Source organism: Nematostella vectensis, chromosome 13, assembly GCF_932526225.1.
Source record: "Nematostella vectensis chromosome 13, jaNemVect1.1, whole genome shotgun sequence".
NCBI lineage: Eukaryota > Metazoa > Cnidaria > Anthozoa > Actiniaria > Edwardsiidae > Nematostella > Nematostella vectensis.
In genome coordinates this window covers 1581143-1601236 of record NC_064046.1, presented here as the reverse complement: position 1 = coordinate 1601236, position 20094 = coordinate 1581143, and the positions used below count along the sequence as shown (strand labels likewise).

Below are 20094 nucleotides of genomic sequence, written 5' to 3'. Positions count from 1 at the left end.
CGCGCATTACTTAACAAGATGGCGGTGAAGTCAAATTTGTCAACGACTTTTGCAAATAGACTGAAATTTCGACATATTTTAGAGATGTATCTTAATTATTACAAGTGCAGTTAGTCAGTGCTAGTTTTTTTAATCCGAGCCTTGATGGAAAATTATGTTCTCTATGACGAGGTAGGACGAGGAGAGCACTCGATTGTTTACAAGGGTCGTAAAAAAGGTAGCGTCGAGTTTCTTGCTATCCATTGCGTGGATAAATGTAAACGACTGGAACTTCAAAATATTGTCCGGTTAACACACGAGCTCCAACACGAGAACATCGTTCTCTTCCATGAGTGGTATGAGACAACCAATCACATCTGGATGGTGGTAGAGTTATGTACTGGAAGTACCCTTGCAGATATCCTATCACAAGACACTGGGCTACCAGAGGCAACGGTAAAACACTTTGGCGCGGAAATTGCAAAGGCGTTGTTTTATATTCACACTCTTGGGATTGTTTATTGTGATTTAAAGCCATCAAAGGTTCTCTTGGATGGACCTGGGAATGTTAAACTCAGTGATTTTGCTCTTGCAAGGGTTGAAGGAGAAGAGGACTTCTTGGAGTATGGGGATGCAAATGATATTGACCCTGACGGGAATGGTGAGGGAATGAACCATGAGAAGGTAAAAAGGCCCAAGACGTCACCTTACTATATGGCCCCTGAGGTCCTAATGGGGTCACCCCACAGTATGCAGAGTGACCTATGGGCCTTTGGGTGCCTTCTATTTGAGCTCTTTACAGGGGACCTCCCTTTTGTTGCAGAAACCTTTGAAGAGCTTGCAGAAAAAATTCTTGGTCACGATTTTCCTGAGATGAAACAGAGTAATGAAACTGTTTTGGTTGGTGCGACTCCTGAATTTAGTAACCTCATTCAAGGGCTGTTAGAGAAGGACCCTCCCAAAAGAATTAGTTGGGGTGTCGTCGCTAAACACCCATTTTGGGATGGTATGTTGAGTGATTTATTTGACGGTACTACTGGTGAGGAAGCAGATTTATCTGAGCACGAACCTGATGTACTGGTTCTTAGCGAAGACAAGGAAGTCACAAGTAAAAGTCTGGACATGTCAGAGAGTCAGGAGAACACACAGGGAAAAGTTCCAGAAGAAAAGGAGATCAAACAGGGAACTTATACCTTTAGTAGCAAGCCCCACAGTATAAATCAGGTGTCTTGTAAAAAAGAGGAAAAAGTAGAAAGCAAAAGAGTTGGTCATGCACCTGTTAAAAGAACTAAGTCGAAGGAGCTTGCTGCAAAAAGCGAGGGAATTGAGAAACAAGTTGAGGATAAAATACCTAGTCATGCACCTGTTAAAAGAACCAAATCAAAGGAACTTGCAGAAAAGAGTCAGGCAAATATAACAAAGAAAACAACCCAGGTATCAAATTATTCCAGCAAAGGATCCTATCAACGCAGCATAAAAACAGCAAATAGTCAGAGTATTTCAGATTCACATGCAAGTTTACCATCAACCGCTGGTGAACAAGCAAGACAAGAAGTATCTGAATTAATCTTCCATCCTTCAGATTTTATCGTTTCCCCAATTATTGATAATCCTAAAATCAAGAAGATCCCATTACCAAAGTATGACCCCAAAGCTTTGCCTTGTCCCCCACTTAAACCAGCCGAAATAATGGAGTTACCAGAGGAGAAGATCTTGGAGCATTTGAGCTCTATTGAGACATTGCTTCTTCAGAGTGAGAGAAGTGGGGGTCATGTCGCCGCCCTACAGAGGAGTAAACTGCACACTGTTGGGTACTTGGCTTCCTTGTGTCGGTCTGCTGAGCTTGCTAACATGCTGTTTGAGTCAGAAATGATTCCTCACTTGGTTGGATTGGTCAAGACTGGCTTTTCTGCAGACTTCAAGGCAAAAATAGGTGTGCTAAGTATTTCTTTTGATGCCTAAGTTTGCTAAATGTACTGTGATCATCATGATGTTGATATTTAATATTCATTTGATTTTCATCAAGCTATCATACCACAAGGGCATTCTTATTCAGCATTATAGTTAATTTTATTTTTTTATCATTTGAGCAAGCGCATGACAGTTGATAGTGTTTTTTCTATTAGCAGCTTGTCTTTGACAATAAAATTTGGAATATGTATCAGAGTTAAGAATATATTTTTTTAAATCTGCTAGATTTTGCTAGCCTTGTGGATTTTGGTGGGGAAAAAAGCCTGCTTACTAAAAATATGAGAAGTAAATACAGAAAAAAGAGCCAGCAAAGACCAGAAAACAGCCGGCTATCGCCGGTAGCCTGCCGCTATTTTAAACCCTGTGTATTTATCTTTGGCCTAGAGGAGTAATTATAGTACACATAAAAAGGCAAGAAATATATTTTTATATAAATTGCATTAACAAGTGCTTAACTCTAGATTAAACATATCCCCCATAACCAACTTGTTTGGTGTAGGCTATCTTCTTGGCATCCTTGCCGGCAATGCTACCCTCATCTCTGAAGACTTCTACATGACTGAAGTCTTCACCACCCTAACTGAGGTAATCAGAGACAATTTCCGCAACACACGCCTTAAACAGCACCTCCTGCCTGCTCTTGGGGAGTTCCTGTTCTACGCAGCAACCCAGGAAGAGATTGAGAACAGGCAGATCGCTAAGTGGGACGCCCCAGGTGAGAATTACGAGAGCACAGATTCAGACATGGGCTAGTTGAAGTCATGGGACGTAGTTGAGTAAATTGGCAAGATTGCCACTTTAACTTGTCCTTCCTTGCTAGGTTTGACATTCACCATCATCACCCGCTGTCTGAACGATGGAGAAGATATTGATGTGCAGCATTTCGCGGCTAAAACAATTGAGCTTGTTTCTACAACCCATGGCCGGCATGCATCTAAACTTGTCACTAATGACATTGCACAGGTAGGTCTGATCTGGCCTTGTTAGGGCAGTAAGCGTGAAGGAGTTACATTATTTAGGTGTGCTGTAATCTGGTGTGCTTTATTAATGAGCCGTTTCAAGCCTAATGCCCACTCATCAGGAGGGCAACCACAAAACAGGCTTGCAGAGATGAAACGGTAGTTTCAAAACGTGTGTTTTTTTCCTACAAACCAAGATATATCCGGCTCTACACCTATGTATTGAGCACTGTTTTATGAACGCCTGCACTCACGCATTATATAGATATATAGATATATATAGATATATAAGTTTATAGATATACATAGATATATAAGTTTTATAAAAAAAATCCACAACAAAGTGACCTTCTTTTGTTTGTTTTCTAGTTGCTATGGAAACTGTTCACCCATTGCACTGTTGACGTCCAGAAGGTGACAGCCCTCTCAGCTCTGTGCCGTCTTACCTGTCACTCAACCATGGTCTTCCAGCATGTTGTGGAGAAGGCAGGATTCAAGGCTGTTATAGGTGCTCTCACCACAACAATTCCTGGTGTTCAGCAGGCTTTAGCCTCCATGTTTGCAGCTCTACTGGCATCACGTCAAACCCTGGCCAAGAGATTGATCAAGGAGAAAGACTTCATCAACAAGGTCATCCACCTTCTGGACAGTCCTTCAAATGTGATCCGCGGGAAAACTTTCCTTGTTGTTCTTGGAATGGTTCAGTTGAGTAAAGAAGCACTCCTTGGCTGCTGTCAATCAAAACTGATCACCCACATAGAGAAGGACCAGAGACGGGCCATGCCAATCAAAGGGGAGTCCGCTGAAAACCTCGGCTATCTGCGGGAGTGTTTGCAGTATTGCATAACAGCAATTACAAAAGCTGCCCCAGAAGTGCTCACAAATGTTGTCGGCATCCTGGATGAAGTGAGGGGGCGGAAACACCCTTCTGCTAATCAAGCCAAGGACCTACGCACGCATTTGCCACTCTTGTCAATCATTCTTCACTTGGTTACCACCCACTTGTTTAGAGCGCAAGTCATCAACAAGGACTTCCTAAACCTTGTAGGACGTCTTTTGAATCACGTTCAGTCCATTGATGCTGGTGGGACCAGTATAGGGTCTGCGGCTGGACCTAATGCTGCTGAAGATCTAGCATATGTGGTCCTCTCTATTATGGAGTCAATAACACAGCACCCACCCCTGCTCCTGGAGCACCATGTGGTCATAGTAGATGACATCCTCCCGCCGTTAGCTTCCCTGGTTAGCAGTACTAATGGTAACACCCGTATGTTGTGCTTGCGCATGTTCTCTGATGTGTCATCTATATATCTGGACAACTCTAATGTGTGCAGTTCATCAAGTGACAATGGTAGTGTTCTTACCAGCACACACAAGCTGAATGAGGTAAGTGATAAATATCTAGTGATTACTTTTATTCACAGGGGGAAAGTACTTGGCTATAGATATGACAGGGGGGCTGGGAGGGTCAGCGATGACTTCTATTCACAGAGGGTGAATATTTGGCTATTGGTACTGTAGGGGGGAGGGTCAGTGTTGACTTTTATTCACAGGGGGAGTACTTGGTTATATGTATAACAGGGGGAGGGGATGGTCAATGTTGACTTTTATTCACAGGGGGGACTTGGTTATAGATATGACAGGGGGAGACAAGGGTCAGTGTTGACTTTTATTCACAGGCGGGAGTACTTGGTTATAGATATGACGGGATCAAGATAGAAATGTATGTGTGTATTGTATAAGGTGATCAAAATTCTGTGAATAATGGGACTGAGAATGATGGCAGTTAAAAATAAATGCTTTTTGGGCACTTTCCACCATAGTGTATCTAAATGGTCAAATTTGAAGTGTTTTGTTTTTATCTTTCAGGTAATCCGCCAGCACTTGTTGCCTCAATACCATCTTATCCTGCAAGACCAGGATCCTCTGCCATCATACGCCATCAAGCTCCTGACTCCTTTCATTGAGAGAAGTCCTGACATTATCAGCACCTTCATTGAACAAGGCCTGCTGCAGAACCTCTCTCAGATTATAACCTCGCATGCTGGTGAAGGAAACCTTGTTTTGCTACAAGGAATCATAGGACTGTTAGATTGCATCCTATGTAGCAAGAACCTGGACATGAGAGCTCTCTACCAGCAAGGTTTGATCGACAGTGTCACATCACTGTTTGTAGATGTTGTTGCAATTGTGAATGGCAATACCGAGTGTTCAAGTGAAGAGCTCTCTGCCATCCTGCTGCCATTGATCGACACTGTCAATAACATCTTAAAGTTTGTGTCAAAAGAGGTCCGACTGGCCTTGCAAGCTAAGGCAGAAGCGGATGCCAACAGTGCAGAGATGACATGTGAAGCCGAAGTATTGTTATTGGATACCAAGCCAATATCCGATTTAACAGGACTTCTGATTAATCTGCTGTGCTTTACTGATCCTGATGTGCAGGAATGGTCTTGCAAGAGCTTGTACCTCGTTGCGGAATTATTTGGTGGTGCATGTGAGGATGCTATGAGTACAGCCAACATTTCCTGTCTGGCAGAGGCCCTAGAATGCTCTGACGACAAGCGCTGCAAGCAATTATTAAGGATTATCAAGCGCATGGTATCTTCAAACCTAAACCATGTAGAATCTGTTGTGACTAATGGAAGGGTTCTGATTGATACTCTGTCTCGCTTGTCGACCAATGATGTGGAAACAATAAGAGTGTTAGCGCAGGACGTGTTAGGAAAGATTGGAGTCAACTCTGCATAATTTTAACATTTCTCTACATGCCGCACCCATACCCAGGGAGATGGGGGAAAGGGGATTCGGGCAAACCCCTAGAAGGTCTCCTGTTGAAGAGTTTTTTTTTGTCTAGCCTGCATGGCAGCTCCAAAAGAGGGGAGTGGGACCCTGCTCCCTCTGAGCCACTACGCAGGCTATTGTTTGTCCATACCATATGGAACAGTTAATAGTGTTGCATAATGAAAAGATTGGTTCCCCTCTTTAAGTGTTTGAAAAAAACACTTGTTTTAGTTCACAAGTCCTGAATTTCCCAAGACCTTGGTAATAAAACAAGCATTTAACCAATATTGTATTGTGCAGCTAGATTCTCATGTTTCATTAACACAAGTGTGTTAACTTGGTAGATGGTGTACCATTACAGTATTTAATTGAATAAGCACCCCAGTGCTTTTCAAATTTTCGACTCATATTCATGAGGCGCTTATTCAAAAGGACAAACTATGCACAAAAGGCCGACCTTTTTCTATTCTTTTAATATTAGTTACCTACTACCACAACAGTTTCAGTTTCTGAATTTGTACAGATTGGAGTAGCTTTTTTCGATAAACTTTCAGCCATTAAATATTTGCCTTGTTTAAAATGTACGAGCTTTTTCAAGTAAATACAGTATGCAGCCTATGACATTTTGGTGTGGGAACACCACAATAATGCATCATTGGAGAGACATTTCTTGTCAGTTGTAATGTTAGATGCTTAATGAGTAGATCCCGACCCCGAAACAAGCTTCTTTCATCATGCATAGCATATTTAATAAAACAGTCCATTTTATTTAAAAATATATTGTGTACAAAATGGTACTAATTTACAATACAAAAACAATTACTAAATTTCTTTCTCCCGTGAGCTAATAAAAACAAGGTCATTTTCTGTAAAAGGAGAAATTGATAAAATCCTATCCCTTATTCCCAGACAAGAAAAGAATACTTCCCAGAAAACCTGGAATTACAAGCTTTCATTCATTCTGAATGGTTAAGGCTGAGACCATGAGGAAATATAGCCATGGAAAACAGCTATTAAAAATTCGCACATGGGCATAATGCAAACTGATTAAATACAGTTATTTGCTGAAGTAGCATTAAACAAACACTATTCAACTTGAAAAAATGTTTGCAAAAATCTTAATGCAAAAAAAGGCATCATGACCCTAAAGATTGATTAATTAAATTGGGTTTTACTACTCTTTAGTAAGATACTTTTATAAAAATAGTTATTATAATTACTTTTTGGTAAAAATTCCACCTGGATTGAAAATAACACCACTTCTACTCACTTTTAAATTTTTTGGTCAATTTTCCAGAACACTCACAAAACAATACCAGAAAATTGAATACTTTAGTTCTCTGGTGGCCTAAAAACGCATATAACTTGTAACTTGTCAACTCCATGATTATACTATTCAGACAAACCATTTTGTAAAAACCCTGAGAAGCTGCATTCAGTAGCGTAACATCCCAGAAACAGTTGCACAACAACTTGCTTCACTAGAATCAGAAGTGCAGCATTTCTTAGAGATCCAGCTCTATTTGATTAAAACAGCGATAATCCATTTCCTCTCAGCTCTTCTTTGTACTGCTGGGCGGAGTTAGGGGGGTGAAGAAAGGCATAGTAGGGGTACTGACGGGTGAGCTCTGGGGGAAGTCAGACTTTCTTCTCTGAGCAATGTCCTGAAGGGAACAAAAGTATGAAATAAACATAAATAAATCACAACTGTCAATGGCAGTTATACTATTTTAAGCTCCTGATTAATACAGACAAACATAGCAACCACATCCATTAGCTTTATCATGCAAGCAGCTATGAAACATTTAATTATTCATGAATCAGATTTTTATTGCAATGTTCAACTCCATTTGTATTTGCAAATGTAAACAATTACAATAGAGGTGACTGGTTGACAGTAGAAGTGCAGATTTTGTGCAAATGGTTCTGTATTCCTTGAATGTCCCCACTAGACTCACCAGCATTCCAAGATCTACAATGTGGGTTTGAATGTTGTGAGAGTCCTCAGGTTTGATCTGACAAATAGAAATAAAAACATTAAAGAATGTTGGCAAGTCAGCCAATTTTCACCAAAAGAGTGGTCTATTGCCATTGCATTAAATTCATCACAAATTTTATATCAGCACTGTTTCAGATAATGTAAAAAATATGTTTCAAGTTGATTTTTACCTGGTCAAACATCCTGATACAGGGAGGTTCCTGGTCTCGCATGGTGGCTGCAAATGGTCCCATCCATTGTATACAGGGAGACAGGTCCTCCCGTTTGTGACAAGTGATTTCTTCTATACTGACTGGTATAACGTGGTACATTGCAGCTGCGGCAAGCACGCTGTACGAGAACTGGAGACTCTCAATGTCAAGACTGCAGATGTCTAGAAGCTGGAGGAGGACACAAAAACTGTTAAATGGTGGATCAAATGTGATTCATTAACAGCTGAACCCTGAAAACTCAAACTAAAATAACTTGGACTGTTTGACTGGACAGGGTTCTGCTTCATATTCTTATGCCTGATTATAAAGCAACCAACAGTAGCTAGTTTCATGATGTCAAAATGACATCAGAAGTAATTCTACTTTTGTATTGGATGTAAGATGTACTTTTCAATTGACAATTGTAATTAGCCAACCACCATGGCAAATAAATTCTTTAGTGTACTCCAAAAAGGCTGTAGCATCCTAGTTTTGTCGATCAAAGTCATGTCAATCAAATTGTGATTCTCATACCTAGGTTAACAAACAAAAAGTAACTGAACAGAAATAACTTATATACCTGTGAGACTTTAATGAATTCAGGTTGTGAATATCTGGGGATCACAAAGTTGAAGTTACTGTGATCTTTTAGTGCTTCACATGAATTTCTTGACAGCCAGTGTAGTTGCATGTAGATGTTAAGCCAGGTGTTGGATGTGATTGGACAAAGCTTCCAGTTAAGATCCTGTAGCATTAGAAGCTCTTGTTGGAGGATTTCATCCTCTTTGCAAGCACCGTCAGTAACGTAGGCAAACTCGCTCAACTTAGGGGGGTAGATTTCCTGATAAAATATCAAAAGACAATGTTAAAAGTGGCACAGACATATTTTTTACAAAAATATATGTAAAATATTTTATCGGATAAAAGACAGCTTAAGGGGGGAGTCCATTAGGATGCATGAATCCCAGTTTTGATCATCAAAAATTGTATAACTAGGATTATGTTGGTTCTCTTGTGCTTTCAGGAATTTTCCTGACAAACTGGCTAAAAGTTGATGCCCATCAAATAGTGTTTCTTGAATCTTTATTGGACTCATAAATAAAACATGTTGAGGTGAATTGACAGCAAGAGCACATCACACTGTAATAAGGATGACTGAAAACTGGCCTTATTCTCAAGACGTTATTTGGCAAGTTACTCAACAAGAATATACTAAACTTAAAATGTGCACAGTCTTAGGCCAACTCAATCACACATGACCCACCATGCATATATAAACTGACAAATACATAACAGATCCATCTTATTTAGGGAAGCCATTTTTGCTGACAGTGAGGACACAAAATTGCATTATTTGCATCTGCAGATATAAACAGAATTTATCCATTTACCTCTAGCTTGGCTGCAATGAATAGGGCAGTCGTCCCTACAAGTTGGAGTCTTTGTTTGGGAATGTCTTTTTTCACTGATAAATATCTATCTACAAAATCTACAGCTAAAAAGTAGGTCTCTCTGTGAAGCCTGTAAACCTCGCAAACCTGACGAGATAAAAAAAAAAGGTTGGTAAGCACCTAAATCTAGGCATGTAGCCAAAGGGGTACACAGGGAAGGAAGGGTATGAAGAATCAGGTGACCTTGATTCTAAGGCCTAGGCTTGAGCCCTGGCTTGAGAAATGTAGTCTTTTCTGACTTCAAACACAATTCCAGCTAGATGTCTCAAGTAAAATAAGGTATTTCCTATGTGAATTCAGACCTCCAATACCAAGGTTCATTTCCAATCTTCATCATGCCATACTTGATTGAGCTAGCCAAGGATCTTGAGTCAACATTTTTAGGATTGTTCCTATGCACCAGCACCTGATGAAGTTTGCTGGTATGGTAGGTTCTACCGCATTTACCTGGTCAGCCTTATAGACAACCCTGAATTGTAGAATGACCCATAGTTTTATCCTAAACCCTACCTCAATAAGCCAGTCTAGCAGAATAGCCCTCATCCTGGGCTGCAAGTGTGGGTGTTGTCGTAGATACAAGTGATCTTTGGTGTATTTTCTATCTTTTTCAAGCATATATGACCACAGTTCCCATGAGTCAGCCCAGCCTAAGTCAGGCAAGGGTGATATATTCCGTACAACAGGTAAAAAAAAGTTCGAAAATGTGTAATTAGATGCAGGCTTGTGAGATGGCAGTTCTATTTGTATGTTCTCTTCTGATGTGATTTCCTGTAGAACACGTTTCTCCGGGAAACGTCCTCCATCAATCCTACTGAAAGCACTTATGCTGCCTTCCATTCGGCACAGGGTTTGGTTTGTCAATTTCTGGGGGTAAGAAGGAAAAATTAATTGTTAAACATGCAAACAAAGTATGTACCTTAAATGAAAACCAAGTTCTGGAATTTGCTAACTGGCTATGAAATTTAACAGAGCCAAGAAAAGAACAATGCCAAGTTTTACAAATTCTTTATATCTCAATGGTATTTGCAGATAAATGAAATTAAGTCAATATTAGATTTGGGTTTTGGGGCCCTTAGTACAGTTAAGTATTTATAATGTAGTATTCTAGCAAGGAGCCCCAAAAGTGTTTGTATTTTCTTGGTGTAAGGTAGACCTAATCCATGACCTTCAACTATAGTGACAACACCACAAGAATCTCTTGACAAATAGATTTTAAAACTTCAATGGCTATGATCTTCAATGGCTATGATCCAACCATGTAAACTCATTGCAGACAGTTAAGTCCACTGCTTGGTATTAAAACCCTACCATGAATCATAAGAGCAGGAACTATAGCTTAATCCTCTGAGTACTGCAATTATCTCAGCCCATCCTAGTGGGTGGGGTACATATTTTATTATATTTATTATTAAGTAAAAAATTTAAATGTTTGCCAGGGGTAAATTTAGAAGATATCAAGAAATTGTACAATATTCCTAAAACTTGATATTTGCAGGCTATATAACAGCATCGCTGCCTTTAAAATAACTTATGTTGGGTTATATTTCAGAGCTCATTACAGAATAGTGTGCGGAAAAAGTCAAAATATTAAAAAAAAATTACTTCCCAGTCAAAATAGTTAGCTAGAAGTATACTTTCAAATTAAGATTTCTTTATTTAAAGCAGTTTTCCTTGGGATGATAATTACTTAGATGGACTATTTAGTATTTTGTGTTATTTATGTTTGAAATATGATGAGTTGAAATTCCTAGAAACCAAGGCCATGACAAAAACAAATTAAATGGAATAAATAAGCAACTTCACAATTTGATCTGGCGATTTAGTTATCTGGCCTTGCACTTGCGACTCTCAAAATTGATATGTAACAACACAAATATTCTCCTCTGAAATTTCAGCACTGAATAAATTAGTTTTGATCGGAGCAAACAAATGTCGAGGTATTCATCAAACAAGACCCTAAAACTGCAAATCTTGATAACAGGTCTAACCACAACTTCCTATGAGGTCTGATTTGAAAACCAGATAAAACTAGAGAGTAAATAAATATTCTAGAAATAAGGGGTGCATTTTCGTGCAGAGAATATTCATTCTTTGTCGAGTTCCTTGGGAGAACCTTTGTCGTGTTTAAGTAGACAGGGTGCAATGGTGTTGTTCGATTATAATAAAAATTAAGTCTAATTCGCAAAGCAATAACGCATTTCGGTATTCTAATCTACTGCTGGAATCGTAAACAAAACTTCTGAATCAAGACCAAAATCTTTGCAACTGCTTGTAGGTTTTTTTTTGGATGTATGCACGATTCTTGGGCAATCAAGAGGTCAAATTCATAAGCTACTAGGTATTGCAAGACGGTGAATCATCGACCTAAAACAGAAACAATTCTTCCCGAGCTCAGTGATTTAGATAAAATTCACATGGTTAATTTCCCTCGTGATTTTATAAAGTATTGCTGGGTATTAGACGATGAAAAAGTCAGCATAATTTCATGGGCTAATGTGAGTGGGGTCAATGCAATGCAATGCAGAACTTGCTAAAATTCAATAAAAAAATATGGATAATCAAATTACGAAGGTGAAACCTGGAAATGTCTATAATAAAAAATATAGATACTATCCATTAACTGTTCTGACTTTGGGATAAATTGGTTTATGCACAGCTCTTCGGGATCAACAAAGCAGGTCAAAATGGCGGGAGGTTGTGGCGCGAAATCATGGACAAGAAGGGGAGCGGGGTACAAAAGAACAAACAAACCTTGGATCTTTGAGACGAACGACTTCTTTTAAAACTTGCTTCAGAGTTACAATCTTTAACCTAGAACAGATTAATGATCATTAAGAACAGGAAAGTCGCGACAGTAATCCGAGAATTCCAATACTCTCTACCTTTCTCTTTCGTCGTTTGCCTCCGTTCTCAGAGCCAAGTCGATCGCCGAATTGCTTCGAATTTGTGGAAGCACTACAAATCAAAACCACACAGAATTAAACCTTGGTTTTCAGACTACTAGTGCATTTAAAGAACTCTGTCAGAAGCCCTGAAGTCTCGTAGCTATTGAGCTGAATTTAAGTAGTACTTTTTCATTTCAAAAATGGCTACCAAACAAAGAGGCAATCCATATGAAAATTACAAGCCCAAACAGAGAGGGACATACATCGAACGGAAACCTACCTCGAACTTGCCATTTACACTAGATCATAGATCAGGTGATTTTAACTAACTATATTATAACCTGAATAATATAATCAAAGAAAATCACAGTGTAAAGGCAAGGTCTTTGGCCACCACAACTTAAAGAACCGAAACCCGCGACGCTCGAGCCGATTGTGACGGCCTGGTTCGCGCCGTCAACTTTATGCTCAGCATAACGCACACACACGTGCCAGTTTTATTTGAACGAATTTACCCGCCAAATTTTGAGCCAATCACAGCGCGCACATTTGCAGTACAATGGTTTCCCGCGGCTTTTCCCTTTGTTGTAGAATCGACCGAGTCACGCTTCTCGGTCACGCATCACAAATTTCGATGAATTCTATCCACGCCGCCGTCGAGCGCGACATTTAGTTAAAAACGCCTGCGATCACAGTGTCCTGCGGAGTTGCCCATTGCATAGCAACGATCAGTTAGCAACGCTCGCGTCGTCTTTGTCTTACAGCTAAGCCGATCGCGTCCTTTGTTTTTAAACCAATGAAATCCCGTGTTCTTTGAGGTTTAGAGAGCTTATTTTATCAGAGTCCAAGCAGACAAGATGGCGGAACCGACACAGAGCGAAGGATGGCTTCAATTCCTTTACAAATTCGCGCTACGCGAGTTTGATTTTTGGGAGCCTAACTCGTGCAGAAGTTAAAGATGTCGTTGTACTACTTGTACTTCAGTTCGATTTGTGGATTTTTGGAAGTTTTCCCGTGGTAGAGGGTGCCCAATTCTACGAGTTGGATGGCTGTATGAACGCCTGGCACGGTGAGTGTTTTGGGAGATTGCGATTATAAAGTGCTACGTCAAAGCGGATAAGGGCTAAATTCTTCGGTCCGCCGCCATTAATAAAACACCAAGGGAGCACAAAGGGAATGTTGATTCGTATTCAAATTCAAAATATGAAAAATAAAGCTAGTTTCAAGGTGACTTGAGATAAATTTGAAGTAAAACCAAGATTGAGTCCTGTTTTTTAGTTGGTTTAAGTTTATTTTCGGTAGAATATTAATACTGATTTGAACATCGAAGGAGTAATACTTGTCGCTCCCGCGTCCTCCTGGCTTTGCAATAGTTTTACAATTTATACACGACTCGAATTATTAAGAAACGAGACTGACTCGGCTCAATCAGGTTGTAGCGGTGTGAGCTCTTCGTTTTCGATTTTTTTTCTCTGGATATTTTGAGCGGTTTAGAGGTGCAACTCTAATGCTATGCTCTTCTATTATTTTTCGTAGCCGACGCGACGCAGGGTGGATCGAGCTGAATTCACGATTCAACTGGTTGAGTTCATGATGAATTGATTCACCACCCTGCTCGCCGAAAAAGCCTAAAGGAAACTTCCATTCCCGGATGAAATCTACTACATGCACTTCTAACATATGGAACTTTGGGGGAAAGGTCTCATCTGGAAATGTGGCTCGGTAAAATGCAGCGAATTCTTTGATGCCATTTTCTGTGGAGAAACAAGAAACAGAATTGTTAGACTGTTGATTTATATTTTTCTCTCTTTACAAAGCTTGTGGAACTCAAATAATACCTAGAATTCTGAGCTGAGCTGTATTCATTGGAGCACTGCTGTTATATAGAAAGTGGACTGAGCCAAACAAGGTGAAGAGTTCATGGAACTTTTTTTTGACAGCCATTGCTTCTCCACGCAATGCTGGGCTGTGCTCTTCCACTACATTTACCACCACACTACAGATCTTTTCGATATTTTCTGTCTGAAAATCAAAATCAAATCAGATTAGTACACTTAAAATATAACTGTGCTGTATCAAAATGTACTTTACCTTTAATGTTTGTTTCATATATAATATTTAATTAACATTTAAAAATTATTGTTACCACTTGCACCAGATATTCCTAGGAACTTGCAGAGAAACTCAAAGTCACCAAAGAGAAACAATTTGATCTTTTTGTCACTGTAAAGCAAGCAAACAGTAATGAGTTATTATTATGAAATTACTACAGTTATCACTACAAATTATCTTACCGCCATTGCAATGATTCCAAGTCCCCAAGCTGTTCTTTGTATCTTTGTGTTGCTGCTCTCAGGTTGTTCCTGGTGTCCTTTGCCTCGAACACACAGAAAACTACTGTCTTTTTGCTAGAGTTTGGCTTATCCACATTGGCTAATTGAAAGGCGAATTTCATATTGCCTTGCCCATGGTCACCCCCTAGCTTCAAAAAGACAGAGTTTTCTGGTATGTTGCCACCGTGCCATGTTAGAAGGCCAGCACTAAAACAGAATACCAATGGATAAGTCTATGCATGATCACACAGTTGAAGGGGGTTGACGGACCCTCCTTTTTATTACACCCACCTGTTATTGTCATCAATGTATTTTATGATGTGTCCCTTTAGATCATCCACATACGCACACGGTGTCTGTTTGATGACAGTGATATATTTTCTCCCCTCTCTCCTTGAGTGCTCCATTGGGAAGTCTTCATCAGCCAAGTTGTCTCCCACTTGTTCCTTCTTCTGTGCCCGCTGCTTTTTCTCACTTTCCATCTGAATGCCCCAATTAGAAAACCAGCTGTAAAAAAAAAAAAACATAAGAAATTCTACAAAGCCTTTTTTAGCTTAGTGACGACTCTTACCCCCTTAGTTTGTTGAGCTTGTACCATGTAACACCAAGATCCGCCTTCATGGCCAAGGAGTCTCCTTTGGGGATTTCTAAAACGAGTTCTTTTCCAAGAACATCCTTTAACAGTTGCTTTCGCTCCTCGGCATTTTTCCTTTTGAGGACCTCAACTGTGTGAAGGTCCATTTCACCTTTGCTGACTACTTCGCCGACCTGTATAAGGGCTTTAGTCCGTCTTTGTTTCTGCCTTACACTTACAACACTGCTGGAGGCCTGTGCCTGAGGTATTTTCATGACCACGGTTGGCTGAAAGAGAATAATAATGTAATTTATAATATTGCAAAAAAAGAATAAAAAATATAGTAAGAACAAAATACCTTTCCAGATCCAGGCAATCGGGCTGTTATCCCATCCTCCGAATTCTTGCAGATTGTGTTCACAATCAAATTCCCAAGTCGCGCAACATCAGGGGAAACGAGGCCAGTGCGGACCTCGTTTAACATCTGCTCGAGGGTTCGGGTCTGAGGATCTAGCACAACAGCAGCGGCAGGGACGGGGCTATTCGCACGCTGGCGCTTTCTCGGGGGACAGGGATGGCTGTTGCACAGGTGATAAGGCAATCGGGTACCACATGCCCTACATTTAACCAGGTACCCCTCTAAAAGCTGGATTAAAACAAGCGGTGCGCGCTGGAGGTCATTAGGGTCCGCCAGCGTCTCTTGACATATTGGACATGCTGGGTGTTTTTCCCCCAACTCGAACGCAGATTTCCAGCAGTCCGAGCAGCAACTGTGCTGGCACTTTGATGACAGAGGCTTTTCGAGGACGTCTAGGCAAATAGCGCAATGAAACTCTTCTTTTTTCGTTTCGAAAAAGTCAAAGCGCTCGGTGAATCGGTGGTCCCTTAGTGTGTTCATAGAGGCACTAAGCTCGGTGACGCGCGCGATTAGTTGTGCTTTTAAACCCGCGTTTGTCGTCTCTTCCCAAGCGGAGTTTTTAGCCTGCCCTCTCGCTCCGCCTCGCTTTGCTTTCTTCGGCCTACCGCCTTTTTGAATTTGCTCTTCTAAGGCGCACGTTGGGCAGTCCTCTTCCCGGTGAATCTCCCAGATTATGGGAGCCTTGTCAGTTGTTGCGAGACGACACAACTTACAAAAGCGCATCGGATGAATATAGGGGTCATCCTTCTCGACATTGATGCCAAATTTGACCTCGAGCAATGTTTTGAAACTGCCGCAGGCAAAGCTTTGGGCATAGAGGCTTTTTGCCTTCTTCAACCGTTTTCCGCAAACACGACAGAGACCTTTTAAAATCTCAAAGTGTTTTGCTTCAGCGTTCGCGGTAGCCATTTCTTTGCGCTCAAGGGCGATATTAAAACGAGCTACTACTTCGAAAATTCGCAATCTCCCAAAACTATGAACACAGATTCTAAGAGACAATTATATATACGTTATGGATTAGCTACACAATAAACCAGGAAAACTTCCACAAGACTAAAATTTTAATCGGAAGTCGTGTAGGTAGTTCGCCGCGCTTCCGCCATCACTCAATAGGACCGTTTACAGTGACGCTATACATTCTTGCTCAATTGCGTGTTTGATCGTTTCTTTGTAAAATTTAATCACGTAAGCATTTTAGGTATCCAAATGTCGCAATAGGATACGTATATCTATCAACACTTCTTTTAAAACAAGGGTTTTATTCGGTAGCTTGGCTGCGGCCTTCGTGACTCGCGATCCTGTCAGGTCAGTTAATAACTAACTACCTCAAAGCGCGGTCGCAAATTCAAAAAGCGCGGTTACCAACTAAATGTCGCGTCTAGGGCTGTTTGAAAGTGGCGTGTATCACAACGGAGTGTTTTTGAGTGACTTGAATTTCAATAAATTAATAAGGCGTTATGCCGTCACGTCAGAACAAAAACAAGGAAATTGGCTAGAAGGGAAATAAAAAATATTTGCCCTTAGATTATTAGGGCCTGGATGAAAGATCTCTAGCGAGAACATCCAAAGATGAAGGACGACATTCGATGTACGAGAGACTGTGAACTCAACTGAGTTTCATTTAATAGGAAGCGTATACGATTTTGATCAAGGAACTGGCATTTTTTAAGTTCTTTCGGTAGTTTAAGCCGATAAGTTTGTATTTCGACGGGACATTTGAGGGGAGGGGGGGGGCACTATTATTTGCTGGTCTGAAAGATTTCACAGTAATGCGACTTATTAGAAGGCTTTCCATTTTAATTCTAGACCGTGGGAAAGAATTTCTAAAATCCTGTCAACAAGACCTGATCCAATAAAATTCTAGAGCATCGTCATGCATTTTTGATCTGCAAGAATCTATTTAGTTACGCGTGGGTGGCAAGAGTCACAAGACTCTCACACAGGGGTGAGTATTTAGACTTGTTCCGCATTCACACAAGCCAAGAAACTCTACCCCCATGCTGGTGAAGAGGGGGTATGGTTCACGTTTCACGGACCGGGCAAAATGGTTTTATCACGTTTCGCGGACCAAAAAATTGCGTTTTAAATCCTCAAATCACGTTTCACGGACATCGAATTGGACGATTTTCACGTTTCTCGTAGGGTGAAAAATGGCCAAATCTCGTTCACGAAAATACCCTTGACCACCCTGTACCTCTTTCTTGCTACTTGTTATGTAAATAGTTAATATTACAACATTAGTTTTAAGGGAAAATGATGTGATATGTTCAGCAAAATCTAAAGTAATAGAATCATCTTGACACCGCCTTAACGAGTCGGTTGCACGCTCATCAGTATATAGAAGAACAGAACACAAAGAAATTCAGCGCCCCTCCCCCCAAGCGCGTCTTATTCGTGGTGATGGTGGTGGTGGTGGTTGTGGGGGGGGAGGGGGGGGGGGTACACGATGTACGACAAGCATATATCACACAACTAACCAGACCATCCATAATTTCGGAAATTTTATTAGCGGTTTTTTTACTCAACTTTAGATCTTATTCTTTTTGGTAACAAATTGATAAAAGGGAATTCTGCTAACGAAAATTTCTTTAGAGATAGCAGTCATATTGTGTGACTTGGAGATTTATTTTTAGGCTTGCACATATAGGGATCACGGTTTTCGCAAGCAGTATAAGCAAAGAATAATAGCGAAAAAACGCTTGCCAGCAGTGCAAAATGATCAACTTCCACATACGGAAAGCACAACAGAGCTAGGCTCCGGAAAAAAAGTGCCCCATTGTTTTGTTAGACCCTGTCCCCACGTATCCGTTTTCGTTTGAAAACGCAACCTTTTTGTTCCGTTTTCAAAAAGATCCGCGTCCACACGAAGCGTTTTCATTTTGAAACAACCCGTCCCCACGAAAACGCAGAAACGATGAAAACGATAACAATTTCTACAGCGCATGCGCACTCGCGCGCCAAGTGGACTGACCTGAGTTATCATGCCATCGTTTCCGAAAGGTTCCGTTTTCGGCCGTCCCACGGCTACGAAAGGGTATCGTTTTCAAATTGTTTCACTCTGGAAATCGCTTTCAAATCGTTCCGTTTTCGGTCATCGTTTTCGCGTTTCCGTGTGGACGATACCCGTATCCGTAACAAAAAGGTTGCGTTTTCAAACGAAAAGGGATACGTGGGGACAACGGGGTCTTCCGTAAGCACTAAGCTGAGCGTGCTCATAACCACACTTTTGACACAAAATTCGAATCAATACAAGAACTCCAAAAAAAAGGAACGTCCATGACTATGATTTTTGTCTAAACTACAACGATGAGAGGCTATAACACGATGGCACAAAGGGAACCCGTGCTTTCAAAAAGATACTTGCACTTGTGTTTTAACAGGGTCAGTTTGGCGTCCTACTTTTTAGTTTAACCCGCGAGTAGCTTTGTTAGAACTGGCTCGGTAATGGTAGAAAGGGGTTTATTTGCAAAACTTCCATGTAAAAAGAGGTCTTACCGGCACGAAAACCCTTTAGAAAGCTTAAATTCTAACGATTTGAATTTCGAAATTTGAGCCAAGTTTGGCGATTTCGCCACTGCGTGAGTCCACCACGGTCCTGTTTTCAGAAACTCGGCAAGCAATGCGCAAAGTTTGTTCTGTGGTCTCAACTAAGTCTGCACGAATAAAACCTCTTTGGAAAATGCAAAGACGACCGGCCTATGGCACAGTAAACAGTTTTAAAGTGTTTTCTTAAAAGGAAAGTATGCTAAATCCATACACTATTTGTCTTACCTACAACTGCAATCCTGTTCCCAATCTTCATCAAGCGTCATAGTAACAGAGTTTGCTTAAAAGAAAGTGGTTAAAAGAAAGGCTTTATAGTGGAACTCAGTGAATGTCGAAAGCTTCTTCGTAATGAAGTCAACTGGACAGGTTTCTCGTTAGTATTGGTAGCAATTATTACCTAATGAGTCGATTACTTATGACAACAGTGCAGGTGCATTTGTATGCAATGCTGCCAATAACTGCGAAAATTATGCAAGTTTTGTCGACATTTTCATTCAAGCGGTAACTGCATTCCTACGTATTGCGCATAACTATTACGGCATTCTCTATACACTATTCCCGAGGGAGAAGCGCAAAGGATCTCGGGAGCCTAGGGAGACACCGTCAGAGTTGCAAGGACAACGGCAAGCTTCAGGAAGATACAGCCAAAAACTCTCCACCGAAGCTTGCGTTTGATTTTAAACTAGTTTCTGTAAATATCACTCGGCGGTATTCATACTTCCAAAGATAAAAAATAACCAAAACCATATTTTTACTTTAATGAACACATATGATTTTGTTTGTCTCGCTAGAGCGTAAAACAGCGCTTTGGCACAAAGACGGTAAAGAAGTGATGTGCAGATTTATCTTAAACCTACTCCCCTCCCCCAGAATATATACCAGTATCCCCCCCCCCCCCCCCCCCCAGGATATATAGCTATTCACCCCTTGGAGGCCTGGGGCCAGGTCTTGACTACCCCCCCTCCTTCCAATCCCCATCAACAAATATTTGCTACGCACGTGAAAAG

General features: G+C 40.7%; 3 protein-coding genes and 1 long non-coding RNA gene across 5 annotated transcripts; 2 read left to right on the top strand and 2 right to left on the bottom strand.

Moving 5' to 3' along the window:
• Positions 1–6: 6 nt before the first annotated feature.
• Positions 7–5975, top strand: LOC5505158 (serine/threonine-protein kinase ULK4). Its single transcript, XM_032373559.2, has 5 exons — positions 7–1912; positions 2450–2665; positions 2771–2913; positions 3279–4295; positions 4779–5975. The coding sequence occupies exons 1-5, from the start codon at positions 145–147 to the stop codon at positions 5655–5657; spliced, it is 4023 nt and encodes a 1340-aa protein (XP_032229450.2). The 5' UTR covers positions 7–144; the 3' UTR covers positions 5658–5975.
• Positions 5976–6440: 465 nt separating this feature from the next.
• On the bottom strand, positions 6441–19508 carry LOC5505144 (G1/S-specific cyclin-E). 2 transcript variants are annotated; one of them, XM_001625970.3, is made up of 9 exons: positions 19313–19508; positions 12214–12286; positions 12083–12142; positions 9842–10195; positions 9272–9418; positions 8461–8721; positions 7860–8069; positions 7649–7705; positions 6441–7354 (listed from the first exon to the last, which is right to left on the bottom strand). In XM_001625970.3, the coding sequence occupies exons 1-9, from the start codon at positions 19351–19353 to the stop codon at positions 7244–7246; spliced, it is 1314 nt and encodes a 437-aa protein (XP_001626020.2). In that variant the 5' UTR covers positions 19354–19508; the 3' UTR covers positions 6441–7243. The 2 variants fall into 2 exon arrangements, with proteins under 2 accessions (XP_001626020.2, XP_032229452.1); XM_032373561.2 differs by lacking the exon at positions 19313–19508 and adding an exon at positions 12497–12668.
• LOC116613008 lies at positions 12869–15478 on the top strand. The gene is made up of 2 exons (XR_004294049.2): positions 12869–13285; positions 13753–15478. It is a non-coding gene; the product is annotated as an uncharacterized LOC116613008 (long non-coding RNA).
• LOC116613006 lies at positions 13743–19292 on the bottom strand. Its single transcript, XM_032373560.2, has 6 exons — positions 15482–19292; positions 15121–15410; positions 14841–15056; positions 14511–14756; positions 14363–14439; positions 13743–14238 (listed from the first exon to the last, which is right to left on the bottom strand). The coding sequence occupies exons 1-6, from the start codon at positions 16448–16450 to the stop codon at positions 14213–14215; spliced, it is 1824 nt and encodes a 607-aa protein (XP_032229451.1). The 5' UTR covers positions 16451–19292; the 3' UTR covers positions 13743–14212.
• Positions 19509–20094: the final 586 nt, after the last annotated feature.

Coding starts and splice junctions, on each gene's coding strand:
- LOC5505158 (XM_032373559.2), top strand. CDS start 145: ATGGAAAATTATGTTCTCTATGACGAGGTAGGACGAGGAGAGCACTCG. Junction 1,913..2,449: donor AGACTTCAAGGCAAAAATAG/GTGTGCTAAGTA, acceptor TGTTTGGTGTAG/GCTATCTTCTTGGCATCCTT. Junction 2,666..2,770: donor CGCTAAGTGGGACGCCCCAG/GTGAGAATTACG, acceptor CTTCCTTGCTAG/GTTTGACATTCACCATCATC.
- LOC116613006 (XM_032373560.2), bottom strand. CDS start 16,450: ATGGCTACCGCGAACGCTGAAGCAAAACACTTTGAGATTTTAAAAGGT. Junction 15,057..15,120: donor AAGCTCAACAAACTAAGGGG/GTAAGAGTCGTC, acceptor TTTTTTTTACAG/CTGGTTTTCTAATTGGGGCA. Junction 14,757..14,840: donor TACATTGATGACAATAACAG/GTGGGTGTAATA, acceptor ATTCTGTTTTAG/TGCTGGCCTTCTAACATGGC.
- LOC5505144 (XM_001625970.3), bottom strand. CDS start 19,353: ATGACGCTTGATGAAGATTGGGAACAGGATTGCAGTTGTAG. Junction 12,143..12,213: donor GCAAACGACGAAAGAGAAAG/GTAGAGAGTATT, acceptor AATCTGTTCTAG/GTTAAAGATTGTAACTCTGA. Junction 8,722..9,271: donor TCATTGCAGCCAAGCTAGAG/GTAAATGGATAA, acceptor ATATTTTATCAG/GAAATCTACCCCCCTAAGTT.